Source organism: Microtus ochrogaster, linkage group LG4 (assembly GCF_000317375.1).
Source record: "Microtus ochrogaster isolate Prairie Vole_2 linkage group LG4, MicOch1.0, whole genome shotgun sequence".
Taxonomy (NCBI): domain Eukaryota; kingdom Metazoa; phylum Chordata; class Mammalia; order Rodentia; family Cricetidae; genus Microtus; species Microtus ochrogaster.
The window spans coordinates 34937538-34950313 of record NC_022030.1 but is presented as its reverse complement, the minus strand read 5'-3'; the positions used below and the strand labels follow the sequence as shown (position 1 = coordinate 34950313).

The 12776-nt window shown below is 49.4% G+C and overlaps 2 protein-coding genes across 2 annotated transcripts in view; one reads left to right on the top strand and one right to left on the bottom strand.

The window, feature by feature from the left end:
• Farp2 (FERM, ARH/RhoGEF and pleckstrin domain protein 2) overlaps positions 1 to 7465 on the top strand; it is a 112456-nt gene extending 104991 nt beyond the window's left edge. Inside the window, exons 22-27 of the mRNA XM_005361371.2 lie at positions 3107 to 3189; positions 3825 to 3943; positions 4216 to 4373; positions 5437 to 5544; positions 5821 to 5972; positions 6768 to 7465. Coding sequence (XP_005361428.1) covers positions 3107 to 3189; positions 3825 to 3943; positions 4216 to 4373; positions 5437 to 5544; positions 5821 to 5972; positions 6768 to 6915 — 768 coding nt within the window. The 3' untranslated portion in view covers positions 6916 to 7465. The remainder of the gene's footprint in view (positions 1 to 3106; positions 3190 to 3824; positions 3944 to 4215; positions 4374 to 5436; positions 5545 to 5820; positions 5973 to 6767) is intronic.
• A 143-nt stretch (positions 7466 to 7608) lies between these two features.
• Stk25 (serine/threonine kinase 25) overlaps positions 7609 to 12776 on the bottom strand; it is a 13256-nt gene continuing 8088 nt past the window's right edge. The window contains exons 5-12 of the mRNA XM_005361372.2: positions 12502 to 12610; positions 11623 to 11780; positions 11352 to 11537; positions 11036 to 11181; positions 10665 to 10779; positions 10189 to 10260; positions 8866 to 9002; positions 7609 to 8233 (exon numbers count right to left, since the gene is read on the bottom strand). Coding sequence (XP_005361429.1) covers positions 8194 to 8233; positions 8866 to 9002; positions 10189 to 10260; positions 10665 to 10779; positions 11036 to 11181; positions 11352 to 11537; positions 11623 to 11780; positions 12502 to 12610 — 963 coding nt within the window. The 3' untranslated portion in view covers positions 7609 to 8193. The remainder of the gene's footprint in view (positions 8234 to 8865; positions 9003 to 10188; positions 10261 to 10664; positions 10780 to 11035; positions 11182 to 11351; positions 11538 to 11622; positions 11781 to 12501; positions 12611 to 12776) is intronic.

Genomic DNA, 12776 nt, shown 5'->3' with positions numbered 1-12776 from the left:
ACTGCTGCAGCATCTTGCCAGGTTCTGCTGCAGCATCATGCGAGGGTCTACTGCTGCAGTGTCATGCCAGGTTCTGCTGCAGCATCATGCAAGGTTCCTTTCTCACTGACTCTACTCTGCTCAGCCTTGAAACATATGTTTGTAATATGTGACTCCACTTTGCTGGGTTTAGCAGGGGCCACCTCTAGAAGCCATCCCGGTTGTTTGATGGTTTACTTTTAAAATACACATTCCTATGAGGGAAAATGAAACTATAAGCTAAATATCGCTGTGACCACAGCACTCCAGGTTTAGCTGTGGTGACGTGACACCGATTACCACCGTCTACAAGCTGAGCTCACCCTGAGCGCTCTGTTACAGTCTCTGACTACTGGTGCAGTAGGGGAACCTGGTGACCAGAGGACCTAACCTAACCTGTCTTTAGGACAAGTATGGTCTTTCAAGAGTGTATGCCACATTATTGAGCTTCTGTCTCCCAAACATCTTCCAGTCCATCCTCACAGGGTCCCATCATGCAAAGCACATGTTGCTCTTAGTGTCTCTGCTCATGGCTGCCCAGCAGTAGCACCAGTCAGCTGCTCATAGTGAGTTCTAAATGTGCCCCTGGCCCACAGTACACGAGGGTCATCTCTCTGCCTTCCCCACCTGGGGAGAGGGCACCATTACTTTACTCTCCATCCCCTAGTCTTGGCACTTTGGTTTTCTGCAAAATAAGCGCTTAGTGTATCTGTTGCTTTGTCTCCATTTTTACACAGTAGGGAAACCTTTCTATAGCAAAGCTGGCTAGTCAACCTTTACAGGTGTGTGTGTGTGTGTGTGTGTGTGTGTGTGTGTGTGTGTGTGTGTGTGTGTGTGTGTTTGCATGTTTGCCTGTGTGCATGCATGCATCCACATGTCTATGGGGGTTGTGCATGAGTGTGATAGCCCGGGGTCAACATTAGGCTCTTTTAGGTTGCTTTCCACCTTATTTTTGAGACAGTTTCTAACTGAACCTAGCACACACTAGCATAGCTAGACTGGCTAGCCAGTGGGTTCCAGGGGTTTGACTGACTGTGTCTCTCCAGTGCTGGGGTTACAGATGCTCATTGCCACACCCAGCTTTTTACATGGGTACTAGGCATCTGAACTCATTTTACTGAACTGAGCCATCTGCTCAGCCCCAGGCCACAAATGCTTTTATCTTACAGTAATTAGCTATTTTAGTTTCTCTATAATTTAGTGAAACTTCAAACTCCATCCTGTGGAGGTGTCTTCTTTTGGAATGGCCTTGAAATGTGGAGGGTGGCATTAACCGTTTGTTGAAGGAATGCTGTAGACAAGTTGCTGTGGTCAGTCCTTCCCACCTTTCCATGAGAGCTTTATTTTTAGCCCCTTCAGACTAGACATAACACTGTATTGGCTTTTATTTTTGGATGTTTTGACAGAGTAGCCCCAGTTGTCCTAGGATTTTGTAGAACAGGCTGGCCTCAAACTGACATTGCCTGCCTCTGCCCACCTCCTGAGTGCGGGATTAAAGATGTGTGCCACCACACACAATCCTATTGGCACTTTTTAATGTTTTTTTAAGATGTATTTTTATGTATGTTTGGGTATTTACGTATGTGTACTGGTGTCCTTGGATACCAGAAAAGGGTGTTGGATATCCTGGAGCTGGAGTTTCAGACAACTGTAAGCCATCCAAGTGGGTGCTGGGACCCAAACTTTGGCCCCCTGAAGGAACAGCAAGCACCCTTAACTGCCGGGCCATCTCTTCAGTTTCATTTTCCAGTCTGTCTAGAATTTGCTAGATGTAATTGGTTAAAGATTTCATATTTTTTTCTCCATAGAGTCACTTTCCCCATCTTTTGTTGAAGCCTCCATGTTCTCCCTGAACTCCAAGGCTGCCTGCATTGTGTGCCAGCCTCATCTCCCACTCTCCTTAGAGCAGGACCTTCCACTCCACTGGTGTTACCCACAGTGGAGAGAGATACTGTGTGTGGGACTACATCCCACCCCATCCTTATCCCCACAGGGACCAGAAAGACAGTTCTTCAGATAAAGTGCTTGGCGTGCAAGCTTGACAATTCAAGTTGGGTCTCCTGGAACCCATGGAAAAGTGGAAGTAGAAAGCTGTGCATGCATGCACACACACATTCACAACAATGACACACTTCTTAAAAATGCATTTAAGTACTCCAAGTAAACTATGGAGTTGTTTAGACAAATTACATTCCAAAATATTATTGTCATTTCATCTGAAATCACACAAATTTAAATACTAACTTGGAAGACACCACATTCTGTGAAATGACCACTAGGATGCTAATTCAGATCTCTTCTGTCAAGAGTGAAGCTCAGGGAATTTTGTCTTGTGGGTTCTGTATAGGGAACTGTGTATTCTTTGGATCATCTGTAACTGGCAGTCCTCAGGACCAGTGTGTGTGTCCTTATCTAAGCTATTCAGAGAGAGAGAGAGAGAGAGAGAGAGAGAGAGAGAGAGGTGTTCTCGGCTTGAGAGAAACTTGGTCATGTTAAAACTGTTTCCTTCTATTGCAGAGAAATCTTTACTTCTGTTTACTGTCAGCAATATTAGAAGTGTTGGCTTTCGGCAAAGGTGTTCTCAGTCTGTAAAGAAATCACCATTTCTGACCTCTGACAGGAGGAATTCTGTTATAAATCCATCCTTGCAGTCTTTAAATCCACCTTGCTTGGTGCTAGGACACTTCTTGTACATGTTTTTAGGTTTGATTTGGCAATATTTTATCTTGGAATTATTCCACCAAATCATCAAAATCAGTATGCAGTGGCTTTCTTGGCTTCAGATAGGGATTTTGGTGCCAGGTTGACAGATGAATTTTCCAAAATGCTCAACATCTTCTTTGCTTGATTTTCAGCTAATAGTGCTGGACCCACCGGTGAGTATTTCAGTGTCTCTAAATGAGACCTCAGTCACTTGGCGGCAGCTCCAGAATGGAGGGACACAAGTGTTCCCCTGCATTTCCCTTGTAGTTATATAGTCTTAGATCGTACAGCCTTCCAAGCCAGCTGCACCTTGTCATTTTGTACATGCCTCAGGCTGTTGGCATCCTCTTTGCCTCTGGGGTGTCACCTCTTCCCTTACCTACAGGTAGAAGAAAGCGACAACGAGTGGTTAGTTCCTCATTGCTTCACCATCTACGCGGCTCAGAAAACGATTGTGGTGGCAGCCAGGTAAGGGCCTTCTTCACGATTCAGTTGAGAACAGGGCCTGCTGCAGGGATGTGGACTTCGGTACCAGCCTTTGGAGCTTCAGGGGACTCTGCTGTTCCCAGGTTATGCAGGAAGGATTGCTGACATTTGTGTTTTTCAAGAGACCAACCATGGTGCTTCTGAGAAGGTGCCTGTGCCCTAGGGTTCTTGGCAGTTGGTCTTCTAATGGCACCAGGGCGCTAGCCCTCAGGCAAGGGGAAGTACTTACCATGGTGAAAGTCAACTTGGGGCCACAGCAAAGGAGCAAACAGGCTTTCTCCTCTCCAGATCAGTGAGTTCTTCAGGTGTAGCTCCTGCTCAGTGAAATCTGTCTTGGCTGGTCCTCTTCCACCAGGAACTGCCACCTTAATCATGACCCAATCCAGTCTCGTGTTTCAGCATTGAGACTTTTGGTGCTAAACTCATTAGTTCCAACACCAAAGGCTGCCCTGCTCCTCCAGCTCCTCCCAGCTCACCCTAGGAACGGGCTGGAAAAGGCACGTTTTTGACAATCCTCAGGACCCATGGGATGGGCAGGTGCCCAAACCAGACCTGTCTCTTGACACACAGGACAGAACTCCAGGCAGAGGCCACTTACTTGACTTTCTCCTTTACAGCACTCGGCTAGAAAAGGAAAAGTGGATGCAGGACCTGAACACCGCAATCCAGGCAGCCAAGAGTATTGGCGACTCTGTTCCAATGCTGCTGGGAGGCCCAGTGTGTACTCAGACCCCCAGTGAGTTTTGATTCAAGACACCCCAGGAGAGTCCCTCTGTAGCTCTAAAAACTTCTAGAAATTGCTTTCCTGATCTTGCCCAGCATGTCAGGTACCATGAGCTTCCCTCTCATACAAGGTGTTTAGGTGGCCATGCCCAGGTGGCAGAGTTCTTGGGTTATCCTAGCACCATATGGTTTTGTCTGGCTGCTGACTTGGGTACCAAGTGCCTATTTCCCCGAACCTGGAGGACCCTCATGGGTGCATGGTGCCGTGTGGCTAACTCTCCCCAGGATCTTCCGATGAGGTCTCTCTGGAGGAATCGGAAGATGTTCGAGGAACCCGGGGCTCCCTGGAAGGGAACAGCCAGCACCGGGCCAACACCACAATGCATGTGTGCTGGTACCGGAACACAAGTGTGTCCAGAGCAGACCACAGTGCAGCTGTTGAGGTATGGCTGTCATGAGCATACACGTGAGCCCTTCTGCAAGTTTCCTCTACCAGTGCCCAGACAGCTGCCACCTGCCTCCCTCCCCCACTGTCAGAAACCAGTTTAGGGCTCACTGTCTACTCAAGCTCTCTTTGGAAGGGGACTTCACACCAAATGTCACCTGGTGTCTTGTAAGGGCAGTCATGGCAGAGACAGCAGTGGTGGAATTTGCTGGAAGGCCCACATGTTGCCCCAAGGCAGTACTCTCCCTGGTTGGTCCACAGCCTTTCCCACTTCCCATCCTGGCTCATGCTCACCCGCTTCCCAAGGACTAGTGGTTGTACACATTTGGCTTCACAGAACCTCAAGTTAGTCAGCTTATACCTCTACATACCCATTCCTGGACTTACTCCCTTCACGCCCGACTCTAAGGTCTCCATAGCCTCATCCCCACTCTAGGGGCTATGGAGAAGTCAAGACTGTGAGGGTCAGAGCACAGGTCCATAGTGAGACCTGAGATGTCTACAGATCAAAGGTGGGGACCTCTTGGGAAGCTAGGCAGCACATATTAGACACAGGCCCAGAAGACAGGGCAGGTCAGTGGGCTGGCTGGCAGGGTCTTGTCCAGTGCTGCACTTAAATGCCCTCCTTCCCCCAATAATTTCAAAGAACCTTCCAAACTTGGTTCAAGGTGTCATCACCACCCTCATCTTGTTCTCGTGTAGGTTTGCAAATGTGTGCTTTCATCGGGAAACTAATTTCATTATGTATCAGAAAGAGAAGTCTCGTACACTTAAGTGTCTGGGACACCGGTTCCCAGACTAACATCCTGTTGTCAGGTCTTAAGTATGCACAAACCATGCTGATAAAAACTGCTAAGCATCGGCTGGGCAGTGCTGGCAACACTTAAGAGGCAGATCTCTTGAGTTTGAGGCCAGCCCGGTCTACAGAGGGAGTTCTCTGTGTACAGAGAAACCTTGCTGAGCACGCAGACCTGGCTAGGCATCAGGGTCATGAAACTGGTGACAGCTGCTGAGCAAGGATTATGGTGACAGCAAAGTGCTTTTGCCTTTTCTACCGACAGAACCAGCTTTCAGGATATCTGCTGAGAAAGTTCAAGAACAGCAACGGCTGGCAGAAGCTCTGGGTGGTTTTTACCAACTTCTGTTTGTTCTTCTATAAAACCCATCAGGTATGTTGAACCTAACTGGAGTCTAGGCACAGAGGACACGACACATCTGTTTATCTTGTTTCCTCCTCACAGTCTGATGCCGATCCCACCCTTACAGCACCTTTTCTATGGAAATGGAATTAGCCTTTCTTACCTGCGGGTCCCTCTGTACAAACTACCATTTCCTTGGGAGAACCACTGGGAGCGAGTAAAGGGCTGGGGGCACCACAGAACAATGGGCCCTGAGTGCAGACCTGCATCCCAGCACCCAGTGACCCTGTTCCTGTGCTGTTCCAGGATGACTACCCCCTGGCCAGTCTCCCACTGCTGGGTTACAGTGTGAGCCTCCCCAGGGAGGCTGACAGCATCCACAAAGACTACGTTTTCAAGCTCCAATTCAAATCTCACGTCTACTTCTTCCGGGCTGAGAGCAAGTACACATTTGAAAGGTGATTCTGCGATGCTTCTTTTGTTCATTGCTAATAACAGAGCCAGAGGCAAACTTCCCAGTTCCCAGGAAACTAGGGTCAAATAATGCTTGCAGGGTTTTGTTTTCAGTGTATGTTCATGTTTGTATGCGGGCACTAGTGTACATACACATATATGCATACATATAGTGACCAAAGTATAACTTCAGGAGACATCCTTTTTATTTTTTTTTTAATTTTATGTACATTGGTGTTTTGCGCTCATGTATTTCTGTGGAAGGGTGTCAGATCCCCTGGAACTGGACTTACAGTTGTGAGCTGCCATGTGGGTGCTGGGAATTGAACTCAGGTCCTCTGGAAGAGCAGCCTGTGCTCTTAACCACTGAACCATCTCTCCAGTCCCCCCTCCTTTTATTAAATTTCTTTCTTGTAGAGGAGGTACTTGTATGTGGAGGCAAGAGGACAACTTTGTGGGGTTGGCTCTCTCCATGTACCAACAGTGTGTGAGTTCTGGAGATGGAACTCGGGCTGCCAGGCTTGGCAAGTGCTGTTACCTGCTAAGGCATTGCACTGGCCCCATCTCCCTTGAGACAGGTGTCTCACTTGGGGCTCACTGATGAGGCTAGGCTGGCTAGCCTCCAGTGAATCCATCGCTACCTCCTCAGTGCTAGAGTTACAAGTGCACATCACACCTGGCTTTTACTCAGGTCCTAGGGGTAAAACTGAGTTCATGACTGAGCATCAAGAACTACTAGCTGTATTCATCATTCTTGGGAAGGTAAGTGAATATATGTCACTGGTGTGACCCTTCTACAGGTGGATGGAAGTCATTGAAAGGGCCAGCAGCTCACCGGAGAGACCCCCAAGCTTCACTCAGGACTGCTCACATCTCTCTCCAGGGCTGGAGGCAGAGATCAGAGCAAAGGAAGAATGTCCTTCGGGTTGCATGGACAAGAACCTATGACCAAGGCTTTCAGGGAGTGTAGGTATCACCCCCAGAGCTGAGCAACCAAAGCCATCCTTTCACCAGATGAAGGGTGGCACTGACCCTAGAATGGGCCTTCAAACCTCCAGGAGGGGTTCTGCCCTCCCCAAACTCCAGTGAAGATTCATGATGGCTGCGGCACATGTCTAAGATCCATGAAAAAGAAATGAGGGTTCTCATTTTTTTGTGAGCACAGCCCCTGCTGAGGACTGGCCCCAAACACAGGACTGGATGCTTCTACTTCTACCTGTAGCACCAATAGCCAAATTCACATTGCCTTAGACCGCACTATACTCAGGCGTATGTGATAACCTCAGGGTTAGCCTCCAGATATAGCGAAACAAGAGAAGGGCAAAAGCTACTCTGGTTCCCATCCCACATACCATCTAGACAAGCAGAAACCAAAGACCCCACCACCAGGGCCTGGGGGGGAGGGTGGCTCCTCGTATTAGTTCCTGGTATTTCTCATCAAGTAGGGCAGGCCTATGATTTCTGTTCACTTATGTGACTTATAATAAAAGGACATAACCCCACCCACCAGCATCCCCTCTGCCTTACTTTGTTCTCCAGCAGGCCAAAGGAAACTGTCAGGTTATATACCAACATTTAGAAAGGACACTAGCTAAGAGGCTACAGAAACCCCATCTGGCCAGGCTCCATCATCAGAATGTCTCCAATCCAGGTCTTTATTGAAATGGTAGGGCTTTCAATGCTCTATGAAAACTAATACTTACTGTCAGAATACTTAGCAAGTTCAATTTTCTTTAAAAAAAAAAAAAAAAAAAGGGAGGGGGTGCAAAATATTCTGAACGATTTGAGTACTCATGAGAACACACAGTACCTGAACTGACACCAAATTATGACCATCTTGGACCCTATGAGCCCCCGAGACACATCCTGGTGGAGGGTGAGAGCCAGAGTTGCCCAACAGTTGCTTTGATCCTTAGTTTAGCAGCTGCAGGACCAAAGATTCTGGAAGGTCACCCCAGCTTCCCAAATTGCTACCCAGTTCTTCAAGGGCCCTGACTACCTACTGTAGTGTTGGCCAACCCAGGAGGTGAGCACAGGTGTCAAGTGCTACTGTGCAGGGCAGCACACTATGGTGGGGCAGAAGGAAGGTGACCTGGCTGGTGAAGCCTACAGGCTGGTAGGTCTTTGCAGCTGCAGCACAGCACACGAAGGCTTCCAAGTCAGTCCTTTTAGAGCTCAAAACAAAACGCATTCTTCTCCCTCTCTGTGAAGAGCAGTGCATCCAGTTCAGCGCGTAGACGTCAGGTGGTTCCGGCTGTGTGAGAACCTGGAAGTGGAAGGTATCATTACTGTCCTGGGCATGTATTTGAGCAGCACCTCACAAGCCTCTCAGATGTGCAGTTCACAGCATCTCACAAGATGTCCTCAGTCTTCAGGTCACTGCTGACTAGACCAAACCCTGGGGCTCCTAACAACCCCCAGGGTGGGTCTCTTGGTATTTAAGGACAGGATCCAGAGGAAATGGGAGAAGAAACAGGTACAACTGCCTCTAACAGCCTGGGAACCCCGAGTCTGTGGAGCTGCCAAGGAAGGACTAGTGTCTGCCCTGTCCCTTCACGGGCATGAATCAGCTCAGTGTTCCCCATCAATAGTAGACAAGTCCTTGGCTTACACAGTATCCATGCTGTTCCTGGGGCACAGAACTCTAGGAAGCCACCAAGTAGAAAGGTCAGGACCCATTCTGTGCAACTCTGTCCAGACACTGCCTGAGACTGAGGTCTAACCTTAATGTGGTTCAAAGCCACAAGCAGCCCACTTGCCTCTCCCTCTCTTAACTCCAAAGGCACAAATGAGAGAGTATGCTAACCATAAAAAAGGAGGACCAAACCAGCTGCTCCCAAGAATGTTATGTTCAGTTCCCCCATGGAGATTCCTACCAGGTCAGGGCACTGTGCTCACCTCTGTACGCGCTCCACCAGGTGCACCATCAGCTTGTCTGAGATGCCAGGACAGGACTCCTCAGCTAGGCTGAAGGCGTTCTCTAGCTCCTCCAGGGCACCCACGCTCCCACCGCTCTGCTTGTGCTTCTCTTTGAGCTGTAGAGAGAACATGGACCGTTTAACTGCATCTGACCTGAGACCCACATTTGGACCTACAGAAAGCAAGGCAGCACTTTGTATGGCCCTGCTGAGGGGGCTCTGTGGCCCTCCTCTCCCTGACTAGGGTTCTCAAAAGGTCAGAACAAATGGCTTCTCACAGGATGAAGGTCAGGAAGTCAAATTAGGTAGATCCAGTCTAACTCAGAAATTAGTACAGTAACCCAGAGCACACTACAAAGATGCTGACGGACATCCCAGATCAGACTACAGAGCGTTGATAACCACTTTCCGGACCTCCTTTCCTGACAGTACTTTTACTTAAGGAGTCCTTTCTTGGCCCTGCAACACTGCATGTTGCCCATAACAGCCCTAAGTGGCTGTTTACTACTCTGGCTAGGGTCACTGCCAAATCCTACTCTACCCACTGTCCTCAGGGAGATGGCTATTTCTATTCACTTACATCTGCACTCCCTCCCTGGGCTCCATGGCTCCAGGTGCTGTTGTTACCCACAGGGGTGGGAAGATAGGCCTGCACCTACTGCCTGATCTTCACATTCATGTGTGAGCACTCATTCCTGGCTGCACTGTGTGTTTTTGGTCGTTTGGTTTTTTTTTTGAGACGGTTTCTCTGTTTAATAGCCCTAGCTGTCCTGGAAACTTGCTTTGTAGACTAGGCTGGCCTCAAACTCAAAGATCCACTTGCCTCTGTCTGGGAATAAAGGTGTGTGCCACCACACCCAGCTTGCTGCACTATATTTCTGATGATGGCTTTGACTTCTCTCAGCAGGTACCAGTGACATAAGGTCAAGTGGCCACCAAGGAATCACCTCCCTGGCCTAGGACTGACCCAACATCAACAATTCTTTGTCTTCCTCCACAGAAGAACCATGTGGTAGTTGCACACTGAAAAACACAGTAGTACTGTAATGCCAGACAACCTTAGCAGGTCTGGGAACACAAAAGGACTCTGGCCAGGTCAGTTCTTCCTGGTGGTTTATGGTCCTTCCAGCTAAGAAACTAGACCCACAAGCCTGCGCATAACCAGCTGCAACAGACCCAGGAATCAAATGGATAAAGTCAGGGAATAGGGCCCACTAGAACACCACTCCATGGCTCTGCAGGGAGCACTTCTAATGAACAAAGCTACTACCCCACGTGACCTCAGGCTCACCCCAACTCTCACCTCTCCAAAGACAGGCCGAACTAGCGTAGACAAGCACTGGGACCTTGGCTGTCTCTTGATAGGTTCAGCAGACTGCAATGGGAAAGCAGGGCATTGGGTACATGGAGGAGATAACAGAGCCTCCCTTCCCTGTCTCCTCAATCTCTGGCTTAAGCTGACAGAGTATATACACCAGGGGTCAACTCCCAAACAAAAGCCATCAGTTCTCATCAGGTCCACACCTAAGCACAGAAGACCCAGGTTTCAGCATGATTCCTAGTTAGCTCAATACCACTCTAAGCTTAGGAACCACATGCTCTACACTGTCCTTCCCAGACCCCAGATGAGTGTTTAAAATAGCCCTAGGTCAAGGGCACTTTGGAGCTGACCTCAAAGCCTAGTACCCAGACTGCATGCAGTCCCTATCTGCTTTCCCCAGGAAGTTGAGGCAGGGCTGGTACATATGGGCTGTGCTCTGGCCCAGGGTATGAACAGACCTTCTGTGAGCTGTGCAGGGCAGTCCCCTTGTGCAGCTTGCTATGTGGACTTGGCCGGATGGTTGGGGGAAACGTCCAGATGGGACCCTGCTCCCCATCCTCAGCCTCGCCATCACTAAAGAGGATAAAGAATCAGAAGAGCTGATGGAGACAGGGCTGGAAGTAACCATCGTACCAATTACATCTTATTTCTCTGAGGTAGCCTCTTGGCCTAGGCTGCCCCAGTTAAAAGGCCCTATTCTTCAGCATGAAAGTTCCCTGCCCAATATCAGTCCCCACCCTAGCAACTAACTAAGCCTGCCTCTGGAGGAGACCTCCGCTGGCATCAAAGCACCCAGGGAGCCCTTTAGAACAACAACAAAAGGCCCTACATGTCAGAATCCTCAGAACTGGACTCCTCGCCATGCCCCTCAGACTTCCAGCGCTTGTAGCGGTCAATGAGTTCAGTGAGAAAAGAGGTCTTCTTGGTGTAGCGTGTGATGAATTTGTGCTTCAGGAGCTCCTTGGCAGTGGGTCGCTGCCAGGAAGACAGTCAGAGCTGAGTTCCACACTCACAGTGGACACAAGGCAGGGCAGGTAGGGATATGAAGGCTGGGCCCTGTCTTACCCCAAATAAACATCCTCCCTTCATAAGATTCCCCAAGACCCTCAGCTGCCTGGGGGAGGGGGAGTGGAGATAAGCCTTACGAATCGTGGGTCCTTATTGAGGCAGGCCTCTACAAACTCCTTGAAGGGTTTACTGTGATGGCCCTCCAACGTGGGTGGGTTATTCTTGGGAATCAAGAACAGGACTCGCATAGGGTGGAGGTCAGAGTTTGGCGGCTCCCCCTTGGCCAGCTCGATGGCTGTGATGCCCAGGGACCAGATGTCAGCCTAAACAGGTATCACACAGGACAGTTGCTGCATGTAACATTTTAGGCTGGTGGCAGTGTACTCCCACCTCCCACCCAGAACTCACCTTAAAGTCATAAGCAGACTGCTTGATAACCTCAGGTGCCATCCAGAAGGGAGTACCCACAAATGTGTTCCTCTTGATTTGTGTGTCTGTGAGCTGCCCAGCCACACCGAAGTCTGCCAGCTTCACATCACCCTGCTCCGAGAGCAGCACGTTGGCAGCTGCTCAATACAGGACAGGTGGGCATCATCCTTGGCTCCAAGAGCCCGCCCCAAGTAGCCCTGCATGCAACTCCTTGATGAGTCATGGGATCCCTGGCCCCTGGGGATAGCAGCAGGGATGTCTTGGGACCTCGGTTTTTCTTGCCACTGTGGGCCAGCGGGCCACTGCTGACAGAAGCAGGCAAGCTGGGGGACCTACAGGAGTAGTCCTATCTTTGCTCCAGGGCTTCCCTGTTTGCCTTTTCTGATAAACCCCAACAAAGGTGACATCCACATCACATCATAGTGACCTTAATTAACCAAAGGGTACAGCTGACATGGGCTAGTCAGGAACTCCATCACTCTGTCTACAGGTGGTAGGCTGGCCCAGCTTTGTGAGTCCTCATCAGGACTGGACCACACCTGATGCTGAGTGAAGGCTTTTGCCATGTACTAGGCACACAACTGGTTTCCTTCACATACGTGAAGACTGAGACTAGGAAGGTTTTCCAAGGCTTGGGAAGTAGCTCAGCAGCAGAATGTTTGCTGAGCGTGCACAATCCCCTAGCTTCCATCCTCAGTGTGGCCATTTAAAAGGGGGATAAAAACATACACCCCAGTTCCCAGGTGGTAGAAGGGCTCCCCACATCCCATGCCCTCAGGTACCACAATCTACTGGTTCTACATGCCCATCTCTTTCTAGGTCATGAGCAGAACTGCAGCCATGCCCACCCCGCGGGACCTTTGATATCTCTGTGGATCTTGCGCTCTGAGTGCAGATAATCCAAGCCCTTCAGAATCTCCCGTAAAATGGTGGCAATATAGGTTTCCTCCAGTGGACCAGGTTTTAGCTGAAGAAAGACATCAGGGAAGAAGAACCTTGGTTGTAGCTACGACACCCACACCACCACAGCTTTGGAGCTCCACCACCCACCAATTTCTGAGTCCTTGCACAAGACTTTTGTGTTCCTTCACTCTGAAAGTTTCAGATGTCAAGGATAATGAGGGAAGGAGAAG